This window comes from Choristoneura fumiferana, chromosome 28, assembly GCF_025370935.1.
Source record: "Choristoneura fumiferana chromosome 28, NRCan_CFum_1, whole genome shotgun sequence".
NCBI lineage: Eukaryota > Metazoa > Arthropoda > Insecta > Lepidoptera > Tortricidae > Choristoneura > Choristoneura fumiferana.
In genome coordinates, this window is record NC_133499.1 from 2,121,008 (window position 1) to 2,147,889 (window position 26,882).

A 26,882-nucleotide genomic window follows, 5' to 3' on the forward strand; every position below is an offset into this window, starting at 1 on the left:
CTAACAACATTTTGCCGGAAGTGCAGTCTGGTTTTAGGAAGAGGCGGAGCACAACTAGTGCTTTACATGATGTCATAGGAGAGATCATCGAAGCAAGGGACTCTGGAGAAGTCTCTATTTTAGTATTACTTGATTTTTCACGAGCATTTGACTGCATGGATGTCTCTCTCCTTCTATCCAAGCTGCACTTTTACGGATTTGACAATGCTACTATTTGTTGGTTTAGTAGTTATTTTGAAAGTCGTCGCCAGTTGGTCAGTATTTCTCAAAATGACGGTAGCTCTCTTTCGTCGGATCTTAGTCCTGTTACGCGAGGGGTCCCCCAGGGTTCCATTTTGGGCCCTCTCTTATTTATTTTGTATAGTGCGGACATAATCAAATCTATAAAATATTGTAAATTTCATTTGTATGCTGACGACCTTCAATTATACTTTTCTTTCAACCCAAATGATACCACCATGGGTGTTGACAAGATCAATGAAGATCTGTTAAGAATCAGTAATTGGTCTTCCACCAACTGTTTAGCTCTAAATCCTGCTAAATCTAAATATTTAATACTTGGGACTAGCCAACAAATTGAAAAAATAAATAATTATAACCCTAAAATAACTTTGGACGGTGTTGAAGTAGAGAGAGTGGAAGAAGCTCGTAGCCTTGGGTTATTAATTGATCACAAACTTCGTTTTGAAATGCACGTAACAGAGACAGTTCGCAGCTGTTTTTATCGGTTGAAAATTCTCTACAATTTTCGGGACTTTCTCAATGTCAACACTAGAATAAATTTATGCGAATCGCTCATACTATCCAAACTCACTTATTGTCTTACGGTGTACTGGCCCTGTCTCTTAGAACGATCACGCAGGCAACTCCAAAGAGTGCAAAATGCTTGTGCCAGATTTTGTTTCGCTATCCCACCGCGTACCCACGTAACGCCATATTTGAACAACGCTGGTATTTTGAAGCTATCTGCTAGATACGAACTTTTATTGCCATGTTTGCTATTTGATACTATTAAATGGCAAACGCCCAGCTATTTATATAAAAACTCGTTTGGTCCTCCTCCAGGCGTTTAATTCGTGATTCGCGTATGCGTGCCCAGACACAAGACTGCCGCTTTCAGGGGGTGTTTCAGATACCAATCCACTGAGTGCTGGAATAATATCCCCCACCACTCCGAAACATTGAGTCAAAATCAAACTTTCGTATTAAGCTCAGATTGCACTTATTGTCTCTCCAGAGACTCTTATCTTGAACTTTTCTGAACCCCCTTCACCTCACACCTCACACTTTTTTTCTGACATTTTAAATAATAATAATAAATACCTAAAAAAATTTGCTACTTTACGATCCCACTGAATGATAAAACTCATTTGATGACGAGATTGGGCTGAGTTTATCACGTTGGTCGGCGTCCTTACTCGGTATGGGTACTGGCAGAATACCAGCGCTGCGGCTTACCGCAGCACAATGCTGAGCCAGCGCCTGTTCTTCAGTGCATCACATGGCTTCTCATTTATGTGTCTGATCTGTTTAATTGTTATTTAATTTATGTTTTTATTTAATTGTTAGTTTTATTACTCTTTAGCTACTAAGCCATGTCTTTGTTTTGAAGAATAAAGATTATATCTATCTATCTATCTATCTATCAAATGATGATGTTCAAGAGCAAATGCACGAGTTACTGCTAAATATATCCAAATTACTATAGGTGTCCCTACAAAATTTAAAGTTTTTCCTTAAGATCCAATCATCAGATCCTGATTTAGTGCTTATAGGACCTAATTTAGGACATTCCTAAACAAACGCAAAAAAAAATTAAATCGGTTCATAAATGACGGAGTTCTGAGGTAGCAAACATTAAAAAAAATACATCCGAATAGATTACCTCCTCCTTTTTTGAAGTCGGTTAAAAACATATCTCTACACTACAATACAATACAATAACTCTTTATTGCACACCAATACAGTAAACAGTACAGAGAACACAAGTATATACATAGAGATTTTCTAAGGTAAGCAATAAGCGGCCTTATCGCTTCAGAGCGATCTCTTGCAGGCAACCTTTACAATGGACAGAAATAAGGAATACATTTTAGCAGGTCCTCTCTAGTCTATCTATTATTATTATTATTATTATATTGTGACCTTCCCCCATCTTCTTAATATAATTCGTCTGGACGTGTGTGTGTCACCTTACTCCCCCTAAACGGCTGGACCGATTTGGGTGAAATTTTTGTGTGTGATTTCAGTAGGTTTCTGGATGTTTCGAAAACAGAATTGGACCCGGTAGCTGGCGCTGCTGTCCGCATGTTATATATTTAATGTAGTATGAGTATAAAATAAAACAAAGATTTTTTAATAAATTTTATTTATTTCATTATAATTAATATTTGAGCAAATTGATTTACTGTACATATACCTTCCCTATATATTAAATTGATATTGACATTTGATTGAATTATAACAAAAAATGGCGGTATATAATGTACCTACCTAAATAAACTCTTATATTACAAATAGTGGACGGACATAACAGTTTATAAATTCTAAGCCCCTCTGTTGCTAATTGAGGTTAAAATACAAGAAGTTTGGTATGCATTAAAAATAGATTGATATTTCTAAGTATGGCAGTTAGTATTCCACATATCACCCAAAATTACCTAATTAGAGACATGGCTAACCGAATACAGTTCTAACTAAACACCGAAGTATAATGTAAGCCAAATTCAGGAGCAATCCCAGCGTTACCAACTTGACTGACTGATGCAGGTAGTAGAGCCTGTGGAAGAAACAAAAATGTGAATAGTCTCTGGACCAGGGAGTCGATTTTTGAAATAAAATCACTCGAAAACGAAACTGCTGGCTCGTGCCTAAAATACCACGTTCCCAAAATACATTTTCAAAATACCAAGTACCTACATTATTTATTTACAAAATCGATGATAACTCATTGTTTTTTGGTGAAATGTCTTATTTTGGGCATCTGGACTGGTATAGTGCGAATGTACTTATTAAATAGGTAATGTATATTCACCTCATATTACCAAATCAATATGTTTTTTTACCACTTTCGAGTTCGTAATGCAGTTGCATAGTTGACAATCGAGAGCGCTGCTCTTATATCAGGTCCCTTATTCACCTTCAACAATACCCACGAAAGATTTGGAACCTATTCTAAAACCTGACACGGCTGTGACTGTACCGCACAGTTCATCACCATTATCATCATCTCAGCCGTAGGACATCCAATGTTGGACATAGGCCTTACCTCCCCCATAGACCTCCAATGCGGGCTATCGCGTATGAATTCGCCACTAGAGGCGCTAGTGTAGCGTGAGGTCTCCGAAATGTCAAATCTCATAGTTTTTGGGTGAGCTACGCGGTTTTATTTATAATTAGAATAATTGTGTGAATATTTTGCAACATCTGAAATTAATTATGGCAAAAATGCGTTCCGTGGCAATGAATGTCTGTGTTTTGAGACAGTTTTGTCTTTCGGAAACCTTTGTCCTCCCTTTTTTTCGAACAAAACGGGGACTATGCAACACTGTGGCATGCTCCATATTTTTATGGTACGGTTTTAAGGTGTATTAAATATGATTTTAATCTAAACTTTGTTTCCACGCCCGTAATAACAGACTTTGAAAGCTATACTTAAAAACCTCACGCAACAGTGCGCCATCTAGTGAGACAAAAACGATAGCCCTCATTGCTTCGGTTGGAACCGGCCTGCATCCAACGTGAACCGACTTTAACCAGTAGGGCTACTACGAAATGCTAAAATCGAAGTTCGTATCCTACCGTCCCTCTCACTCTCGTATAAAATAGTATTAGCGTCACCGGGACGGTACGATACGAACTTTGATTTTCGAATTTCGTAGTAGCCCTTACAGGTCGTCCGTCCATCTCGTTGGAGGACCTTCTACGCTGCGCACACAGCACAAATACGAATAAATAACAAACATTGGAAGACTAAAAACAACAAGAAGAGTATTTTTTCACCTGGTCCACTTCTTCCTCGCCTCCGGCAGCGTGGAGAGGTCATCTTTCACCAGATACACTCGCAGTCCTGTTGAGAAAGTATAAAACTTAATAATTCCAATATGAGACAAAAGCAGGCTAGTGGCATAATTTTTAATAGGCGGAATGTCATGGGTCACCTAAAGGGAAGATTGGTTGAGCCTGGACTAGGCGTACCTAGTCATAAGCCCTAAGAAAACTCCCAAGGTAAGTCTCAGCATGATAGTCTCATGACGTTACTGCGACGTCGAAGGGATACATAAAGGTACTGTTACGTTACACATGCTAGTTACTAGCACGAAAGCATGCTACTATTGAGCAAATGCTACCTACTAGCACGTGTGTATAGGACACGTGCTACTATTAAGCATGCTTATTTAGTGGCATACTGCTTACAAGCATGCTAGTAACGACCACGTCTAAGGCGGCCTTGTCTCTGTCACCACAGCGTCATTACTCGTATGTCACGCTGCGATACATGACATCACTCACCGACAAGGAACGTCTCAGCGTGATAGTCCCACGACATTTCCGCGATGTTGAAGGGGAACACGACGCGGTCGTCGGCGTCCAGCGCGCCCCACATGGCCCGCACACCGTGGTCCGTGAACCGCCACTCTTGCATCGTGAAGTAGAATAGAATTTTTGCGAGATGTATCACTTTGTTGTAGAATTGCAGCATGCTGTTGGATCAAAATTATTTAAAGTAAAAGTTAAGGAATTAAGTTTCTGTAAAAAATGAAATTTTTGATGTAAGATTTTCTTTCTGATTGTACTTTTTGTTGACTGAGCTTAGATTGTCATCCAACTTACATCTGTATACCAAATTTTAAGTCTATCCGACCCTTGGAAGAGGATCAATGCTCTTGCAAGATTGAGAGACGGACCTCACGATCACAGAAAGCATCATTCGGCATCTAGATTTTTACAAGCTTATTTAAATTGCCCTGTTTATTTGTTTGTTGTTACAAGCTTTTACTTATTCAACTCGCAAAATCTTCTCACTATCACTAGGGTCGGATTGATTTGAAATTTGGCATACTTATGTAAATTTGGTGACAGTGCAATATTCTGGCAGTGACATCCTGGTGGTCCTGACAGGATCGGCTCTGCAGGACGGAACTTCTCAACAGTTAATGGCATCGACTTGAAATTTGGTAAGGAAATATAGTTTGGATGACAATGTAAGGTCAAATCTTGCAAGTTCATTTTGACCCACTTTAAGTGGTCGAATTGACTTGAAATTTGGTAAGTAACATCTGGTAGCATGGTGAACCGTTCTGTAGCTCTGAAGATGAGCTCTGGTCGAGTTCGAAACACATCAGTGTAGTGTGGTGTTGGTGATAGTTGGGTTTCTGTATGGACCTAGAGAAACTGCATGAACACGCGTTTATTAGATAAACGTAGCTGTCATAAGGTTGCGTGTGAGCAAAGCAGTGGCGTAGCTACTGGAGGGCTAGACGGGGCAGTCCCGGGGCCCCCAAGCTCAGGGGCCCCTCAGACTCTGATTTACTTACAAAACTATAAATTGAACTAGTGAAAATTTCTCCCACATTCGGAACATTCGGAATACGAAACAAACGGTTTTAAATAGTTTAGTTGGGGCCCTAGTTAATTTTTTGCCCCAGGCCTTTGGCCAGGTAACTACACCTCTGGAGCAAAGTAATTGTTTTATTTTAGTTCACAGCACCGTGTACTCACACGCGTTTCCGTCCCGTGAGCGCGCAAAACGCGTCGACCGCGCACGCCGGCAGGTAGTGCAGGAACAAGTTGAGCACCAGGAACAGCCCGTAGCTGCTCGTCGGCGTCAGCCCGTAGTACCTGCGCCGGCAAACTCTTCAATATCTCAGTTCAGTCCTTGCAATTATGTATGTACGGGTCAAATCTTGCAAGTTTTATTTGACGCACTACCAGTGGTTGGATTGGCTAAAATTTGGCATATTTATGTGAGTCTCTTTCACCACTCATTGATAAATTTTATGTGACAGACAAATGTGGTGCCGTCTCTGTTTATTCGGATAAAACAAATAGAGACGGCATCACAAAATATCCTACCGACTGCGCCATGTATTGTGATTGAAACAATTATCACTTCTTTTTAGCTATAACGTTTGTTGTCACTATCGTCAGCCATAGGTACATTCAGTCCGACATCGCATAGATTCAAACAATACAGATAACAAACATCGTGGACAGCATTTACAATTACTGTCATACCATACTACAGTCACATAAAATTTATCAGTGAGTGGTGAAACAGGAGGTAAATCTGGTGACAATACAAATAGTCTGGTAGTGCCATCCTAGTGGTCCAGCCAGGATCGTCTCCGCAGGACGCAACACTTCAATGGTTATTGGCATCGACTTGAAATTTGGTAGGTATGCAAATGTAGTTTGGGTGACGGTACAAGTACAGTTAACAAAAAAACCGGCCAAGAGCGAGTCGGACACGCCCAAAATAGGGTTCCGTAGCCATTACGAAAAAATAAGTAATATAACCCCAAATACATAAATAAATACCTAAATATTTTTCTAAGGATTTCGTATTTTTAACCCCCGACGAAAAAGAGGGGTGTTATAAGTTTGACCGCTATGTGTGTCTGTGTGTCTGTGTGTCTGTGTGTCTGTCTGTGGCACCGTAGCTCTTAAACGGGTGAACCGATTTGAATGCGGTTTTTTTTATTTGAAAGCTGGTTTTCTAGCGATGGATCTTAGACATGATTTATCAAAATCGGTTCAGCCGTTTCAAGATCATCAGATCTTTTGTTCGCTGCGGTAGGAATCTTAGATGCATAATGGATATTTACTTTACTTTCAAACATATTTGGGACCTAAAATTTGAAACACCCATGTATGCTATATAGCTACGCAAGATTATGGAATCTCGGCCTGATGCTGCAGCCAGGATATCCAGAACACTAGTAGGTACACTCTTAATAAAACTATAGCAGATATATCGTGTTTGGGTTCGTTTTGATCAGTATTTGATTCTACAAACAATGCAATGGTGGCAACAGGATGAGCTGATGCTGCAGCCAGGATATCCAGCACAATAGTACAATCTATAAAAAATAATAGCACATATGTCGTGTTTGGATTCGTTTTGATCAGTAATTGATTCTACATACAATGCAGTGGTGGCAACACGACGAGCTGATGCTGCAGCCAGGATATTCAGCACACCAGTATACTCTTGAAAAAATAATAGCAGATATGTCGTGTTTAATTCCTTTTGATCAGTATTTGATTCTTCATACAATGCAATGGTGGTAACACGATGAGCTGATGCTGCAGCCAGGATATCCAGCACACCAGTATACTCTTGAAAAAATAATAGCAGATATGTCGTGTTTGGATTCGTTTTGATCAGTAATTGATTCTACATACAATGCAGTGGTGACAACACGACGAGCTGATGCTACAGCCAGGATATCCAGCACACCAGTATACTCTTGAAAAAATAATAGCAGATATGTCGTGTTTGGATTCGTTTTGATCTGTATTTTATTCTACATACAATGCAATGGTGGCAACACGATGAGCTGATGCTGCAGCCAGGATATCCAGCACACTAGTACACTCTATAAAAAATAATAGCACATATGTCGTGTTTGGAATCGTTTTGATCAGTAATTGATTCTACATACAATGCAGTGGTGGCAACACGACGAGCTGATGTTACAGCCAGGATATCCAGCACACCAGTATACTCTTGAAAAAATAATAGCAGATATGTCGTATTTGATTCCTTTTGATCAGTATTTGATTCTACATACAATGCAATGGTGGCAACAAGATGAGCTGATGCTGCAGCCAGGATAACCAACACACTAGTACAGTTTAAAAAGATAAACTTATATCAAAGTTTAAAAAACATGAAATAAAAACTTGTAGCGGAGAGGCGGGGGAATGAAGCAAAGACACGCAAACTTATTACAAGAGACTAAATTTAATTAACTTACAAAGATTACACATCTACACGCGGTACAATACTGGACGCGAGTACTCCAGCGGGGGTGGAGAGATTCGAGAACCAGCGGTGTAATAGACTCTAGACAAGGACGCTAAAACGACTCAACTGGAGGGTGAGAGCGCATAGCGTGCATTGCTGAGTTCCTACCTCTGACAACAAACAATTCCTTGGGTCCGTATATAAACACTCGCCGGCGGACAAGCGTTAGCGAGTTTGAACCTACAGCCAGCGCCATCTGTTGGTCGCCCGCGCAGGTTGAACCTTGGCCGTTCCGTGCGGCGCAGTACTGCTAGCGCCGTCTGGCGGCGTATGGTGTTACAGATCTCCCCCTCTGTCCACGAAGGCGACTCGACGAGTAGGACAGGAGTTCTTGGGCTTTGTGAACGATCTGCCGCGGGGCCAGAATATTTCATTGGCCTTCCTCTTCTTATCTACATATTTTCAAGCGTGGACTGGTATATTTTACGGTTTGTTCCGCTTGACCCTCCCCTGGACTCGAACTGTGCCGATAGCGTAGCTACTGGCATCGAAACTCGCTGGGACTCTCAACACCAACTGAAAAAACTGAGGTCGACGGAAAGAGCGTTTCGTCTAGTCCTTCTACGTCACACTCTTCATCATAATTCTTGAGAGCATTTTTGGCATCCTCGTACAGTGCGTGCAATATGGGCGAGTAATTCATAGGGTACTCGATGTGAGGTTTTTTTTTAGGAGGCGATGGGATATCCAGCCTTATCAGGGGACCGTATGAACGTGCCGTATTGCTCCCCTCGGGAAGTGATGGTGATAGGGACATGTCGTTCTCAGGGGTGAAGGCAGCCAATTCAACTCGTTCACCAAATTGTATAAAGCTCTCCTCATAAAGCTCGAAATCCTGCGTGGGGTCGTCCACAAAGTGCCAGGTGCATTGGGGCAAGTTAATACTTATGTGGGCGTCTTGGATGAATCCCACTCCAAGAAGTGTCTGATTGCGACGAGACTGGTAAGACTAAGAAGGTTGTCAACACCGTACGATCGTGAATTTTCACAGGAGCCTTGGTAACCAGTACGTTCTGTTGCTTTCGAACACTGTCAGCCAATGTCATGCCGATGCCAACCTCCTTGAAAGTGTAGCCCTTTTGTTTTAGGTCGCAGTAAAGTGAGTAAGAAGCAATGCTTGACTTGGCGCAGCAGTCCAGATATGCTGCGCTGACTATTCCACCGATCTCAACGTAAACGACTGGGCGATCTCTGGCGTCGATAATCACATCAGCAGAACAAATTGCAGCTTCGGGTCGGGTTTTGGTGGCATGACATCTCGGGCAGTTGCTCCTCACTACACCAGGTGTACCGCAGCCGTAACAGCTGAACCTAGGTGTCGATGGTGAAGGCATTTGTGTCACCGCTTCTGAAGTGTCAACCTTAACCACTTCTTTTTGAGCCATCATGTTCATCTGTGCCGACAGTCTTCGACAGGTTTCAGTTGTATGACCGTAATTTTTACAAAACCGGCATCGGGTTTTTCTTGTTGACATTGATCGGGTTTCCACATGGCACACGTTTGGGTTGGCAACGCTTGGATTGAAACCATTATATTTCTCTTGAAGTATATGTTCAGCAGCTTTGGCCTTCTTTAAAAGTTCCCTAAAATCCTTGACCTCAGAACGTGCCACTTTGTCCCGAATGTCCAGTCTTAATAACCCAAATATCATGTCCAGCTGCTGACTTTCGGCGTGACCGGGGCTGGGTAATTGTGAGAATAACATACGTTTGCGGCGCACAAAGTCCTCTGTCGAGGTTCCCGCTAGTTGCTTTTCCTGAGTGATGTCCATATATATTTGATATGTCTCTCGGGTTGGCGTAAAATTCTCACGTAACCGTGTTTCAAATTCAGACCATGATGTTACGTCTTTCTTGATGCCGAGCCACCACATACCAGCTTCACCTTTCAATAATAGAGGCAGTTCGTTTATCGCCGTTACATCTCCCATATCAGCGGATGTCTTATAAATATTGACTGCAGTCAGGAATGTCTCGACGACTTCGGGATCCTTTGCGCCATCATAGCTGTATGTGCAGTTTATAAAAGAACCCCTATTGGGTTGCGCAGCAGTGGGCATTCTGTCCAAAAATTGCGAGAATTGTTCGGGAGTCAGCATCTTGGTTGGTTTACTTCTTTTAACCGTCGTTGTGACTCGTCCGGAACGCGTAACGAAGGTTGGCGTTTTTACTTTCGCAGTCCCCAATCCTCTTCCACTCATGTATTTGCTAGTTTGTGGGTCGTCTAGTGTGTGTCGTAGCTCGTAGCCGATGATGAGACGCGTAGCACGACGATGACGTCACGTAGACGGGCCTCACGTGTAGGGCGCCAGTTGTAGCGGAGAGGCGGGGGAATGAAGCAAAGACACGCAAACTTATTACAAGAGACTAAATTTAATTAACTTACAAAGATTACACATCTACACGCGGTACAATACTGGACGCGAGTACTCCAGCGGGGGGTGGAGAGTGTCGCCCCCTCTATGCTTCCATAAATGTCATACATATATACCTGGGGTGCTAATGGTACACAGCAATAATAAGGCGACAAATATAGCTGAAGTGTGTAAGGACGAGTTCTTATTTGGCTTCACAAGATATGTGATAACAGTGATTCCCAACGCGGTGTGGCTGAGCCACATTCTTATCACAAGCTAGGCCTAAGGTAGCATGCTTAGCTTACGGTCGATTTACTCCGGTCTAGGCACAGCGCTATGCCCGGGTGCCTCAATGCTTAGGCAGAGAGATCCTGGGCCTACCAGTGATCTTCTGACCTATCCCGACCGATCAATAGGCTCCTGGCCGGTTCAGTTTGCCTGTGATCTGGCCTGGCACCCGCCGGACGTGGGGGCTTTGCCCCCACGAGGACCTCCACCATCCCCATAGTCCTGACCTCGGTTGCTCCATCATCTTTACGACCGTCAACGCTGGGCAAAAGATACTTGCTCCATGTCTAGTTTATGCGCTCCGCTGTCTATGACATTACCAAGTGTACATTGTACTCTAGCGCTTACTGGACCCATGTACGGAATCTACCCTGTATTAAATTGCGGACATCCTTACACACTCCATAACCATGGCAATTAATATTACATAGCAAAACACTCACCTGGGGTTACAGCCGAGTTTCAGGAAGGAACTGACCTCTATACTGGGGCACCAGCTTAGTTCTTTTCCCTCGTTTGTTCATTGTATCGCCATTACACTATACGGTAGTGCCAACACACAAAATTAGACCAATAAGGAAAAGCAATGTGACCACATTATAAATGTATTACACATACTAGGGCTGTGACACTTACCGAGTTTTATATGGCAAATCGCGCTGTGCGCGACAGAGAGATTCGAGAACCAGCGGTGTAATAGACTCTAGACAAGGACGCTAAAACGACTCAACTGGAGGGTGAGAGCGCATAGCGTGCATTGCTGAGTTCCTACCTCTGACAACAAACAATTCCTTGGGTCCGTATATAAACACTCGCCGGCGGACAAGCGTTAGCGAGTTTGAACCTACAGCCAGCGCCATCTGTTGGTCGCCCGCGCAGGTTGAACCTTGGCCGTTCCGTGCGGCGCAGTACTGCTAGCGCCGTCTGGCGGCGTATGGTGTTACAAACTTAAATTTAAAATTTAAAAAACCCCCGACTTAAAAAACGCCAGCAAAAACAAAAATAAAAACGCCCGAAAAAAACGCTGCTTGAAAAGACAATTAAAAAGTAAAAAATAATTATGCGCTACCTAGCTGTTGCCGCGACTTCATCTGCGAAGAATTCGTTTATCTCTATCCCGCGGGGACTATGCTGATTTCCCGCAAAATTAGCCTAAGTTAATTTAGTATAAAGTATCTAGTAATATTTTTTTATCTAAGCGTTGTCGGTGTCGGGGGACCGCTAAGGTTAATACTTTAAATAATACACATATTTAGTTTCATGTTAACCTTAGCGGTCCCCCGACACCGACAACGCTTAGATAAAAAAATATTACTAGATACTTTATACTAAATTAACTTAGGCTAATTTTGCGGGAAATCAGCATAGTCCCCGCGGGATAGAGATAAACGAATTCTTCGCAGATGAAGTCGCGGGCAACAGCTAGGTAGCGCATAATTATTTTTTACTTTTTAATTGTCTTTTCAAGCAGCGTTTTTTTCGGGCGTTTTTATTTTTATTTTTGCTGGCGTTTTTTAAGTCGGGGTTTTTTAAATTTTAAATTTTATACGGAATCTTCCAAGTTTAGGTAAATTTTATACCTCAGGCTGCTATTTAAGAGTAAAACTACTAGTGTTAAAAGACCTATCCAACGATACCCCAAACTATAGGGTTAGATGAGAAAAAAAAATCACCCACACTACGTCTATGGGAGGTACCATAAAAAAAATTTTTTTTTAGTTATTTATTGTACCATTTTGACGGCATAGTTTACATATATATCCGGGCAAAATTACAGCTTTCTAGCATTGATAGTCCCTGAGACAGACAGACAGACAGACATAGCTAAACTATAAGGGTTCCGTTTTTGCCATTTTGGCTCCGGAACCCTAAAAAGTACAGTCAGCAAAAAAGGCTTGTATTAAAAATGAAATTTTTACCTAAAACACTTATTTGAGCTAGTGAGGTGAAAACATTTTCGAAGGGCAGCGATAAAAGACGAAAGTGTTTGCGTCAGGAGTCGATAACTGATATACTTACCAAACAGCTTTAGTGGTGGGCTTGTCGATGCCGTGCTTCTGGTTGAGATCCATGAAGGATCCCCAAGTCTGCGGGTTCTGCGCGCCCGACACGAAGTTGTAGATTGGGATGTCTGACGTTTGACTGTAATGGTTATAAGTATTTCGTTAGTAAGAATGTTCCTGCAAATTCATTTCTACTTACGAACTGTTTTAAAAAGGTGTTGTCAGACTTATGTCCAATTAGACTTATGAACCGATTTCGATGCGGTTTCGTAAAAGGTTTTTTGCGGTAGTTCTTAGCTTATGCTTTAATAAAAATCAGTTCATGGGTTTTTGAGATCTTTTTCTAAGTTGGTTAGGTTATTACTGTATCTAACTTATAAGTAACAGCATCTCCACAAGATGACGCTTACAACACGGCAATTTCTCCGTGAACCCACTAGATGTCGCCACTATACTATACTCACTTTCACTGTGGCAGTTTCTCCTTAAGCCCACTATATAAGGAGTCTCTGAACATAGGGATTTAAATCCTTCGATTCTACTCGCATAAGTGAGCCCAGGTTTGAACCATCAGTCCTCTGCTGGAGAGGCCATCGGTCAAACCTCTAGGGCACCACGGCTTCACCCGCTAGATGTCGCCACTATACTCACTTCTCCCGGAACCTCTTGGCGGTGTGCCACGTGGCGGCGAGCACGGCGTTGACCACCAGATCCACCGGCACCATGTCCGCCTGCTTCTCTAGGTCAATGTACATCGTGCGGAGCACCTGGATGCCGTCGGAAATATATTAGCATGGCATTAAGAGTGGTAGGTGCCACCAGAGTTGAGGTCACGCACACAACAACATGTCGTTTAATGACAGCAGGATGTTGACATTCACTCATTCATTTCATTCATTTTCCTTTTATATATGCAATCAGTTCTGCATGTAGCTGTGTGTGTAATCATTCACTTTAACTCTCGTGGCACTACCTAATACCTATATTAACGGGAAGCCTGGCAGTGTGTTAGACGAGTACCTGTGTAATATCTGTTAGCATGATGAACGGTGGTTCCTGTCAATGACGATCAATAACCTTGTAAGTTGTGACAATGACGATTTAAATATGTTTTTTTTTTAATTAAATATAATTCTTAATACTAGCGTTTTAAATATGCTAACTGTGTTTCTTGTTGACTTGACTTGCATTGTCATCCAAATTACACACATATACAGGGTGTCTCTTTAAACGCAGGGTTCAGTTCTACTCGCACTTAGCCGCAGACCCCCTGTATATGTACGCGGCAAGTTAAATAAAACTTTCAAATGTAGATTCGATCATGACTTTTCATCCTAATAAGCCTGTACTTATCTGAGCAGCGAAAAGTATAAGTACGTATGGACTGGAGGCACAATAAACGGTCTACACACCCCAGTCCCGATGCCGATCATAAGTCCCGCTGGACCGTACATGCTGTCCGTCCATCCGCGCACAGGCTCCTCATACGTAGATACAACTAAAAAAAATTAAAGCAACATAAGTACTAGTAGATTGTACAACAAGAGCATAAAACGAGCCTTTTACCCGAGACGTTCATATAGCCACCCGAGCCGGTACCATCCGGTACGGCGAGGGTGGATAGACACGTCGAGAGGAAAATGGGTTTAATGCTCAAGTTTTACACTCTGCTTTTCATTTCGATGGCAAGGAAATGAAATAGCAACAGTGGAAACAATTGTTCACTTACTATGTCCCTTTTATTGTTCGTGCATTATTTAATTATATACTTTTTAATTTTATTGATCTATTTTGATTGATTTGGTTGATTTTTAGTTTAATTTAAATTAAAAATTCTTAAAAAAAATATGTAGTAACTTCTTTATCGAAAATAAAAACTGAAATATAGATGCACAGAAAAACCTGAATAATAAGACCAGCGCTGGGAATCGAACCCAGGTCCTCGGCATTCCGTGCCGCGTGCTACCGCTACACAACCGCTAGACAATGGTACAGACACGAATTTCTCCTATGCACCACATATCTCAGCCTGTTTGTTTCTTATTCAGTCACTTAAGCAGCGACACTAGCGACACCTATGCTGTAGCCCTCATCGAGAAACTTTCAGCACTCCATTGGAACTAACTAAACTTCTTTGTTTGTGGCTGTTTACACCTGATTGCCTTGGTCTTAGACGAAGATTTTATTTTATGCACTAGAGCATAAAAAGTAATTTTATATCACCTAGATCTAGCATTTAATACAAACTTTACGAGCATGAGAAGTGAAAAATAAGTTGTATTTCTTAGGGACTCAAACTATCAGTATACCCAATTTCGTCTAAAATTGGTTCAGCATTTTAGACGTGATGGTGTAAATAAACGAAAAGACTAACAAATTTTCGTGACATTGTTGAACAGTTCCCTCCTCCTGCGGAGACGAGTCTGGTCGGACTCCCAGAATTATAATATCAGATTATTATACTAGTGTTAACCCGCGGCTTCGCACACATAAATCATTAGATCCAGCAGTTGAATTGAAATTTCGGGATTTTTAAACATTCCCGTCAAATTCCCGAAAATTAAATCGTGCTGTTTTTCATTGACGTTACATTAAAAACAATCATGTTCAATTTCATGTCATGACTCTAAGCCCAGCGGATGTTGTTTCGAGATTTTAAGTAGCCCATGTTTTATTCCAGATTTTCAGCTATCTACACATACCAAATTTCATCCAAATCCGTCCAGCTGTTTCAGCTTGAAGGAGTAACAAACATACTCACTCACTCACTCACTCACTCACAAACTTTCGCATTTATAATATTAGTAGGAAGGAATGGCTGGGTGCGAAGTACTAGGTGGGGGTAATGAAATCTATCGCAGCGCTCATAGTGGCCAAAAGTAGAAATAATGTAGGCTCTGTCATCTGTCATACTCATATGAATCTGTCATTAACAAAGAAATTTGTTTAGACCTAATTTTAGTAATAGATGTTTGTCTTATGGTGAGAGCTTGAATTATTGATCACTCTCTGTTTTGTTCTTAATTCCTCTACATCCCGGACATGTCCAGCAAATACCAATAATTTTCCTTTTGAAACGGTTTGTGGTTGAAATTTGGTATTGAGTGAACTCACAAACCCGGTCTTCAAAATGGTACTCATTTTGATCTGAAAACGATATTTAATTTATTACTAGCGATACAAGAACAATACGGTATTTGACAACGTCTGATTTTGCCATATCTTAATATTATTATGAAAATATAGATATACAGATAGTGTTTAGCGAAGAGAAAATTTAAATCGGTTGAAAATTGGATTTATAGTGATTTTTTGAAAAATCTATATACCTGTCTCTTTCTCAAACGCTTTTCTCTATGCAGCAAGTATGGCGGTACTGGCGTGTGACGTCACATGCCAGTATGTCTTTCTCTGTCTAATCTTGAATTTCAAACCTTTATAACTTTGTTATTTGTAAAGATAGCTTAAAAATTGTTTTTATATTCGATAACAGGCATTGTGTAGTTTTAATTTATAAAACACATACAAAATAGTCAAATACCGTATTATATATGATCACTTTTATTTGAAAAACCCCGTGGAAAAACCCATTAAAGTAGCTTTATCTTTTTGTTTTACAGTAAAAGTAAAACTAAACATGAAGTACGTAAACAAACCCTGACATAACCAAAATAAAAAACACCTTTTGAATAAATTTTACTTACCTCATTCAATTTTAATGAACTAAAGTGAATTCACAACCCTTTGGTTACTCAAATCACGGTATACCAGTAATTTTGTATTATAAATTAATACGTGATAGGTTTGATTTTTGTCGCAATGTAATTTCAAAACGTCGAGCCTCAGAGCCAGCAAAGTAGCGGACGATAGGTGGCGCTGATGTCGTGCATGGCCACTCTTCATTTATAAATGTAATTGCCAAAAATTAGTTATTAAAGGCTAGCGATTAGTGGCAAGAACCCACCGATAGAGGGCCGCACGATGCAGATGGGCATGCCCTCCCCGAACTTGCGCACGGCCTCCTCCGCCACGGCCTTGGTGAAGCAGTACGTGTTGGGGTACTTGCCGAGCAGCCTGCAATGTCATATTAAATCTAACAGCGTAAAGAGAAAATAACTTTCAATAATTCCAATCAAGCTTTTAAGGGTTCCGTACCCAAAGGGTGCCAACGGGACCCTATTACTGAGACTCCAATTAAAGGAGGTCGTCATACAAGAAACGTGTTTTTAGGGTTCCGGAGCCAAAATGGCAGAAACGGAACCCTTATAGTTTCGCCATGTCTGTTTGTCTGTCTGTAGTATGGCAATTGGCCACTTTCAGTGTTTAGCAGTAACACAATAGTTTACTGCTACATAAACGCATATCGCTCTTAAGCGATAAGGCCGCCTATTGCTCACCTTGTAATATTTTTTCTGTGTATCTGTTTTCTGTATCGCTTACTATGTCTGGTGTACAATAAAGAGTCTTTGTATTGTATTGTATTGTATTGCTTGTGTCAGCGACAATCGTAATGTATATATTCTAAGGTTTACTTAATAAAATGGCGCTTGCTCTCTTTACGCACAACTACAGCTATCGTCTTATTGACCACCTCCCACATCTCCTTATATTACAGTCTGTCTGTCTGTCCGTCCGTCCGCGGCTTTGCTCATGGACTATCAATGCTATAAAGTATTAATTAATAGACTTCAAAAAAAAATATTTAGGGTACCCATAGACGTAAAGTGGGGGTGTTTTTTCTCTCATCCAACCCTATACTGTGGGGTATCGTTGGATAGGTCTTTTTCGATTCAGTGATTTGTTTGCGAAATATTCAACTTTAAAGTGCAAATTTTCATGAAAATCGAGCGTACCCCCCCCCCTCTAAAATCTAAACCGGTGGGTGGAAAAAATTGAAAAAATCAGGATGGTAGTAAGTTTATCAAACTTTCAAGGAAAACTATAATGGCTAAGTTTGCTTGACAATTATGAGTAGCTTTTATTTAGTTTCACCTGTCCCGTTGTCTGTCTGTCTGTCTGTAATCAAATCTTGCAAGTTAAATTCGAACAACTTCCAGTAGTTGGATTGACTTAAAATTTGGTATACTTATATAAATTATGGAACAATCAATCTAGCTTGGATAACTATCTCTGGGAAAACGCGTGCATTCGAGTTATATCCCGAGCAAAGCTCATTCAGGTATACATACATATACACCAAGTTTAGTACTCCCTACTCGCCACGAGATGTCGCTAGCAAGAAGTCTTACTTGGGGGTGATGTCTTCAAGCAGACCCTCGTCTATGGCCGCAACCGCCTCTAGCGCTTCCACGGACATTGGCGGCTCGTAAAACCTAAAAAAGAATTAGCACCAAAATCAATTTAGGTAAGGGACAAATTTTTAGTTAAGAAAAAAAAATTTTTTCAACTGTTTATTTCAATAAAAATTGCATAATTAACTTGATTAACCTTAGCTTCTAATCTTAAATTAAAAATATTTTTTGAGTTAAGGAGTCTCTAAAATTTCGAATTTAGAGTTTCGCCATATCCGTCCACGACTTAGCTTAGAGACTTTTAGTGCTAAAAAGTTGTAATTTCACACGATTATTAAAATTCATAACACGGACAAAGTGGTATAACACGTAAATCCAAAGTGGGATATCGTTGGATGGGCATTTAAAAACATTATAGGATTAAGACTATTTTTCGATTAAACAATTTGTTTGCCAAATATTAAGCGTTAAAGCATTTTTTCCTAAGTAATGTGTCCACTTCCCTTTACTAGCAAAATTATTGGCTTGAAAAATCAGAATTTTGGCGGATGTTTTCCATGTAACGTGAATGAAGATCATGGCGTAACTTTGGAAATTCGCTCGGCAATTTTACCCGGAGTTTAAATTCAAAGCGAAGCCAGGGGTAAACAATAGTAATCAATACGTACTTCTCCTCAATGCTCTTGTGATGTGAATGCGCGAACGCCGTAGAGATGTGTGTGAGCGCTTTCAGGTTCTTGCACTCCTTGGCGAAGCCGATGACGCCCCTTGTGCCTCTAACGTTGATCGCCGTGGCCGCCGAAAGTTTCTCATCGAACTTGACCGTCGCAGCTGCGTTTATTATAACTGTCACCTGGAGTTTTACAAGTAATAAAAGTAGACTAAGTTCTCGAGTGCTGACAACGAACAGGCTTCCCACTAGGTAGAACGAAGACATACTTACAGTTGTATACACACGTTGCAAGTTTAAACTTGTAAAAAAAACTTATTATGACATCTGGCCTGAGCGGGGATAGAACCAGAGAACTATAGCTTCGCAGTCAGGTTCTCTAATCCATACTAATATTATAAATGTGAAAGTGTGTGTTTGTGTGTTTGTTTGCCCATCTTTCACGTCGAAACGGAGCGACGGATCGACGTGATTTTTGGCATAGATGTAGTTCATGGGCCAGAGAGTGACATAGGCTACTTTTTATCCCGGAAAAATGCACAGTTCCTGAGGGAACAGCGCGCGATAACTGAATTCCACGCGGGCGAAGCCGCGGGCAAAAGCTATAAATTTCTCATGTCTTGGAAATTCGTAATCTTTCCTCAGGGAGTACCAACATTTCGCTACTAACTTTGCTATAATTATTATTTACTAGCTTTTGCCCGCGGCTTCTCCCGCGTGGAATTCGGATATCGCGCGCTGTTCTCTCAGGAACTTTGCATTTTCCGGGATGAAAAGTAGCATATGTCACTCTCTAGCCCTTTATCTATCTCTATGCCAAAATCACGTAGATCTGTCGCTCCGTTTCGACGTGAAAGACGGACAAACATACAAACACAGAATCATACAAACACGCAAACACACACTTTCGCATTTATAATATTAGTATGGATTGGACATGATTGAGAAGAGCTGGGAGAAGCCGCACAGAATCAAGCCAAATGGAAAACACTTCTACAAGCCCTATGTCCTAGTAAGGGGCAACAGGAATACATCATCATAGTTATTATCTCTGTCTCTCTCACCTTGGCTGTGAGCATCTTCTTGTCCTCTTCGCTGATGCCCAGTCCCGGCAGCTCCATATCCCCAACGATGGGCACTACTTTGAAGACCCCCTTTGGGTTCTCTGCATTTACTCTATGAAATACCTGAAAATAGCAAGTTTAAATGAAGCCTGAACATATATACATCCAAAATATACTACATCTCCGTACAAAGTTGCAAGTCGAGGTCATTAACCATTGAAGAGTTCCGTCCTGCGAAGACGATCATGGTCGGATCACCAGGATTTCACTCCCACATTATCATATTGGATATATAAGTATCCGGGGTGGGTTCAAAACCCGGCTCGCACCTCTGAGTTTTTGAAATTCATGTGTGCGAATGTAAGTACATTTGAAATTTACATCCAGCTTTATGGTGAAGAAAAACATCGTGAGGAAAACCTTGCCCAAACCTGCAAAGCAATTTTGTAAAGTTCCCAATCCGCACTGGGCCCGCGTAGGAACTAGGGCTCAAGCCTTTTCATTATGAGTGTGCTCTTCAGTGGGACGTATAAAGGCTGGGATGATGATGATGATGACATAAGTACATTAGATTTCAGCTTAACCGCATACAAAGAAGGTCGAAAAACAAATTTTCAAAATTTGAAACTACAACTTCCAAACAAAAATACGAATGTTGAAAGTAAAACAAAACCTTATAATAAGTTTTTGGTAAAAAAAAAACATTTTTAATTTAAGCTTTTTTTGCTGACTGTACTTTTTTTTGACTGTACTTGAATTGTCATCCAAACTACATTTGCATATCAAATTTCAAGTCGATGCTATTAACCGTTGAAGAGTTCCGTCCTGCGGAGACGATCCTGGGTGAACTACAAGGATGTCACTACTAGATTATTGTATTGTCACGCGATTTAATTATTTAATTTCAAGTTAATTTGACTACTTTAAGTTGGTCAAATTCAACTTGCAAGATTTGATTACATACCTACAGACAGACAGACAACGGGACAGGTGAAGCTTCGAGTAAATAAACACACATTATCTTTTATTTCAATTCCAAATTTGTTACTTTTACTGTCATCTTGTAAACCATATCGAAAATACAAACTGAGACATGGATGCACAGAAAAACCAGAAAAAGAGCCAGCGCTGGGAATTAAACCCAGGTCGTCAGCATTCCGTGCTTCGTGCCATACCCCTACACTACCACTGGACAGCGCTGGTCTCTTTTTCTGGTTTTTCTGTGCATCCATGTCTCAATTTGTATTAGTTTCCGTAAAATAAACACCCACAAACATCACGCCTGTATTCCCAAATGGGGTAGGCAGAGCACACGAAACGTTACCGCTTCGGAGCAACTTTTAGCAATTTTAGGTTTTAAGTTTGACAAAAACGGTACAATAGTGACAGGTTGCTAGCCTGTCGCCTACGGTATACTAGCCTTAAACTATATCCTCAGTCGTCTCTTACGACATCCACGGAGGAAATGTAGAGGTGTAATTCTAACCCGACACCACACAACTAAATAAAAGCTTGTAATAAACAGGGCAAGCTTGTAATAGTACATTGTGTCTTAAGGGCGGTAAATAAGAAATTACGAACGAGAGTCTATTAGAAGCCCGAAGTCGAAGTTTTTCATCACATTTGCGAGTAAACTTTTATATTTCTAAAAGAAAAAATATAATTCTTCCAAATATTGGCTATACCTTAGGCTGCGCTCTTGGCAGCGCCGTCCTCCCTCTCCCTCAGCATGTGCCTGAGCCGCGTGTGCATGTGGTCCTGCTGCTACGCCATGCGCAGCACCATCAGTATGGGCACTGACTCATTTACCGACCTTGGGCTTCATGACAAGAAAATGTGTACGCGCAATGACTCATTTACCGACCACGGGTTTCATGACAAGCACATTAAGGTCGAGGGTTTTATTTGGGGGTTGCAAGGTTGCAACCAAGGTAGCCTGCATGTTTCGACGCTGTTTACGAGCAAGTGTGATGAAAAAACATAACCCTCCTTCGGGCAGTCCGGTAAAAAGCCAATTAATCGGCATACCACTTACAAAGTACTTACAAACTTCCTACTATTACTGTATATTATGTATTGCTTATAAGTACTTACAAAGTCATCCATTATCTCCTTGAGGCGCGTGCGAGTATCTTTCCCCTTTTTACTTCGGAGAAGCACAAATATGTTCTCAATGTCACCGCACGACCGAAGCAACTTCTCAATTATCACTGAAACAACCATAAAAACTGCACATTATGGAGAACTTAGAGGGTTAACTATAGAGCCATCTATCGGTAAATTATGTAAACTTAGAATTTTTGTTTCAGCGCCATCTAACGGTAACCTATGCAGATCCACAGTACTGTTAAAAAGGAATAGAAATAACATAACAGTAATAGATAATAACCTAACCTAACCAACAAAAAGAAAACCCCGACATTGTCGCTTCAAAGCTCAATATCTCAAAACGCTCTATAGTTTCGCCATGTCTGTCTGTCTGTCTATCCGTCCGCGGCTTTGCTCAGGGACTATCTATGCTAGAAAGCTGTAATTTTGCACGGATATATCAATAAACTATTTTTTTACGTGCAAATTTACATTAAAATCGAGCTTCCCCCCCCTCTAAAATCTAAACCGGTGGGTTGAAAATTTTGAAAAAATTCTGAATGGTCGTAAGTTTATCAAACTGTCATGGAAAACTATAACAGCTAAGTTTGCTTGAGACTTATTAGTATTTTAAGAATAAATAGCAGCCTAAGGTATAAAATATACCTAAACTTGGAAGATTCCGTACAAAATACGAAATTCTTAGAAAACTACTACTTATTTTCGTAATGGCTACGGAACCCCATTTTGGGCGTATCTGACACGCTCTTGGCCGGTTTTTTAATTAATTGATGCTACTTGAAAATCTGATATTTTTCTGTTAATTAGAAAGGTTATTCCTATCGATAATGAGGACCAAAGAAATGGACATACATACCCACATACATACATACATACAAACGCTCGAAAAAAACATAACCCTCCTTTGGGCAGTCGGGTAAAAATAGTTTCACGTGTTTCTAAAATATTCATCCATTCCCCATTCCCATGAAACTTTATGAGCAGAGTCGGTATTCATATGGAAATATTTTCAAAATGGTGGGGCCGTGCGGAATACAAACTTGCGAGTACAGCTCTAGGAGCCGCTTACACGGATCCGTGTCAAATTTAAGGCTATTTTTTTGTATTTTATATAACCAGCAGAATACAAATTAAAACAGATGAGACTAGAGTTCTGTACTTTTTACAAGCTTTTATTTAGTTTCACTTGTCCCGTTGTCTGTCTGTCTGTAGTTCTGTACTGTAATTAAATCTTGCAAGTTAAATTCGACCAACTTCCAGTGGTTGGCTGGGTTGGATTGACTTGAAATTTGGCATATTTATGTAAATCTGGTGACAATACAATAATCTGGTAGTGACATCCTGGTAAACCGGCCAAATCGTCTCAGCAGAACGGAACTCCTCAACGGTTAATGGCATCGACTTCAAATTTGGTACGGAAATGTAGCTTGGATGACAATGCAAGTACAGTTTATAAAAAGTACACTCAGCAAAAAAGGTTGTATTAAATAAAATAAAAATAACAAGAACTTATTGAGTCCCCACATACGAGGGGTTAAGATCTAGTAAAAATTAGCTGGACTACTCGTATTTCCTGATCCGTTAATGTGTGTATGTGTATGTTTGATGGCAATCTGGCATCATCATACATGACATTATACTAGTTTACAATAAAAAGTATTTAAGCGCCATCTAGTGGCGAATAGCAATAACAAATTTGTTGCTTAATAAATTATTATGTATGGTACTTGAAGAGGGTTTCTGTGACAGGCTAGTTGGCGCTAGTGTCGTGGAATCCGTTTGATAACTTTGATATTTGCGTGCGTCACGTTTGTGATTGGCTATTGGTTACATACCTAAATGAGCCAGTCCAAACTTCAGAGGAAGTAAATACATAGAGAGGCCCCGTTCTATTATAGATACAATTAGATATGCAAATATGTGTAAAATCGATGTAGAAATAAAAAAACACGTATTATCCCTTTCTTTCTAAGTGTGTCGGCATATGAAAACAAAGACGGCATGACATGACATTTATTTATTCTATACTCGCCAATGGTTTGTCATTACGAGCAAGTGACGTTTCATCGTGCCATCCGCCATCTTACGTGACAGATGATTTGTGGTACGTGAGCTGTCAAGTAAACTAATACTACGGAGTTTTTGGTGATTTTCAGTGTTATAATAGTACATTGTGTCTTAAGGGCGGTAAACAAGGAATTACGAACGAGAGTCTATTGGAAGCCCGAAGTCGAAGAATGCTTTAATGAGTCGATGTTCGTAATTCTAGTACCGCCCGTGCGACATACAATGTTTTTCATCACATTTGCGAGTAAAATTGTATATTTGTAAAAAAAACCCCCAATATTTTTTCGAAAATTGCCGATACCGCTGACTACGCTCTTGGCAGCGCCAGCCTCCGCGCCGCCCTACCCCAGCCTGACCATGCGCCCGACGTGCGCGCGCCGCGCTCCTGCACGCCAGCACGAGCAGCACGCCATGCAGTACCTATCACACTCATTTACCGACCTTGGGCTTCATGACAAGAAAATTAGTACGGGCAATGACTCATTTACCGATCACGGGTTTCATGACAAGCACATTAAGGTCAAGGGTTTGATTTGGGGGGTTGCAACCAAGGTAGCCTGCATGTTATGACACTGTTTACGAGCAAGTGTGATGAAAAACTAATTTTAAATTTGGTTTCGTGTTGTGGACATCTAGTGATGCAAACGCAATATGACTTTGTGTTCCAAAGAACACTGTTCTTCTCGGAAAACGAGAAATCAACCGTTTTTGACTCTTTATAGGTTAGTTGCCGTTATTCCATCAAATAGTGCCATTTCATGGTAATATTTACATAATGATAATTAATTTTCTTAAGCTTTTATCATTTCCATCAAAGATATGCAGATTTTTCACCATTTAACGTTGTATTTTTGGTTCCATTGAATTTGGTAAAATTGACAATCTTCTTTAGTGTTGTGCTGAATATCGACATACTTACTTAAGTAGAACTGAAATAACTGTACATTTCGTCCATGGTTTTTGACTAATGGCTGTTCTAATTTTACAGATTCCCTGAAAATGATGTATTACGGCGGAAGTAGTCGAACTACGCAGGCGCAGATAATAAATCCACGGCATAAGAAACTGGACATCTGTTTGTTGCATTATGAAGAGTCACAGTTCAACAGAACTTTAGACGTTATCAGATTCGTTATATTTGATATTTGTAACATGCGATAGTTGATGATCTATGTAAATTTAAAAAAAACTTGTATTATTTTCATTGTTTTACAAATAAAGGGCATTTAAAACGTTGTTGCTTAATTTAGTCAGCACAAGGTACGCGCTACTTAATTCGTGCAAGTCTCTGAAACAAGCCTAGCTTTCTTTTGCACGTTCGGTTACATGTTTTTCCACTTGTATCGTATTAGTTATCAGTAGCCTTAATGTGGTTTAAACAATCGTACATGATTTTTTTAACACCATATTTATATTTTTGGCAGGTGCTTTTCACTCGCAATTTTTTTTCTTGTGATTATTGTGGTCATACTAAAAAATGATTTATTTGCTGTTATTTTTTCTAACCTTCTGTTAATAGACATTTTTTTTTAATCTTATATTTTAACGAGGCTTCAGTACACTAAAAGTCACTATGCCAGCCTCATAGGGGGCCTCAGATACATGTTACACTCTCTTGTGCAGAAACCTAGTCTCTGGATGCAAAGGCCCGTCTGATGAACTTGTAAATCCGCATCGCTTCTTCTGAAAGTGGATGACTCAGAATCACATTTACACTTCCATTCCACAGATCCATACCATCCAGATACCTGTTTCTGGTATCCTTATTCTGATCACATTCCAGAAGAAAATGAAGGAGGTCTTCAGTCTTACTACAAGGGTTAAATAGACATTGCAAAGTAATTAATAAACCTCTATTTTTTTTTCGATTTTTTTCCAATAAATAGTCGCACATATTTATATATTTTCTTATCATCAATATTTCAGTAACTACTGATTTCGAGATACCTCTACCCCTTATGATTTCTAAATGAATGTTATATTACCAGTCTTCTTGTACCTACACGCAGTTAAAGTAATTATGAACAAAGTGAATTTCGAACTAATTTTTCCAAAATGATACACAAAATATTGATACCATTGCTGCTCAAAGTATTTGCCGCTAATAATTCGAATATCGTTTTCAAATATTTTTGTTTCGAAATCGATAGCACAACCCTTGAGCGCCATTTTAAGCGACATGTTTAGGTATGCACGCGTATTTTGTAGGTATTGCCGGTCTATAGGTATAGGTCTATGGCCCAAACTTAAACGGACCTCTGGATGCTAACGCCATTCAGCGATCGAATCCTCATTCTACGATCTAGCGGGCGTCAAGGTAGTTTATCAATGAACCCACTAAGTATGTGTCCACAACGGGGTTAATTTTCTGAGGAAATTTTAAACAACTTTTCAGATATATTTTTTTATTAAAAATTAAATTATCATCTATTTTCATCACTAGGTAGGTATATTTTTTGTTGACCGTGCCTGCATTGTCATCTAAACTACATTCCCGTATCAGTATCAAACTTTAAGTCTATGCCATTAACCGTCGAAGAGTTCCATCCTGTGGAGACGATCCTGATTATTTATGGTCAAGGACTTTAAATTTATGATTGATGTTTATTACTACCTACAATACAAGATTGTATTACAAGCTTTAATTCAACTTTCAATGTATTTTGCAAGTTAAATTCGAGTGGTCACCGACTCGAAATTTGGTACGGAAACGTAGTAGTTTACATACCTATAGTTAATAAATAAATAAATACCTTGTAACTGGTTAATTGTTTTCAATGTTGCTATTTATTTTTTTTGCAATCGGAGTGAAAAACAGTCTAAAAAGTCTTATTTTTTTTTCTCTTTTTTATTTCTTTTATCCATTGTTCTCATGTTTGTCACGAATAAATATTTTCTTTCTTTTTTTTCTTTCTTTTTAAAAATGTACATTTTCAATAATATTGGCAGAGTTCCATTTTCCAAATTTAAAGTTACTTTTTTATTATATTGTTTACAGATAGACAAATAAAACACCATAATAATTTTAAGACTTTATTAA

The 26,882-nt window shown here is 40.0% G+C and overlaps 1 protein-coding gene across 3 annotated transcripts in view; it reads right to left on the reverse strand.

Annotated features, from left to right (window-relative positions):
* Positions 1-2,362: 2,362 nt before the first annotated feature.
* LOC141443882 (fatty acyl-CoA reductase wat-like) overlaps positions 2,363-26,882 on the reverse strand; it is a 42,160-nt gene continuing 17,640 nt past the window's right edge. For all 3 annotated transcript variants that reach the window (XM_074109246.1, XM_074109245.1, XM_074109247.1), the window contains 12 exons: positions 21,761-21,876; positions 19,667-19,789; positions 18,601-18,785; positions 17,930-18,013; positions 16,645-16,754; positions 14,093-14,178; positions 13,332-13,447; positions 12,697-12,819; positions 5,722-5,841; positions 4,513-4,703; positions 4,003-4,069; positions 2,363-2,779 (listed from right to left, as the gene is read on the reverse strand). In XM_074109246.1, coding sequence (XP_073965347.1) covers positions 2,677-2,779; positions 4,003-4,069; positions 4,513-4,703; positions 5,722-5,841; positions 12,697-12,819; positions 13,332-13,447; positions 14,093-14,178; positions 16,645-16,754; positions 17,930-18,013; positions 18,601-18,785; positions 19,667-19,789; positions 21,761-21,876 — 1,424 coding nt within the window. In that variant the 3' untranslated portion in view covers positions 2,363-2,676. The remainder of the gene's footprint in view (positions 2,780-4,002; positions 4,070-4,512; positions 4,704-5,721; positions 5,842-12,696; positions 12,820-13,331; positions 13,448-14,092; positions 14,179-16,644; positions 16,755-17,929; positions 18,014-18,600; positions 18,786-19,666; positions 19,790-21,760; positions 21,877-26,882) is intronic.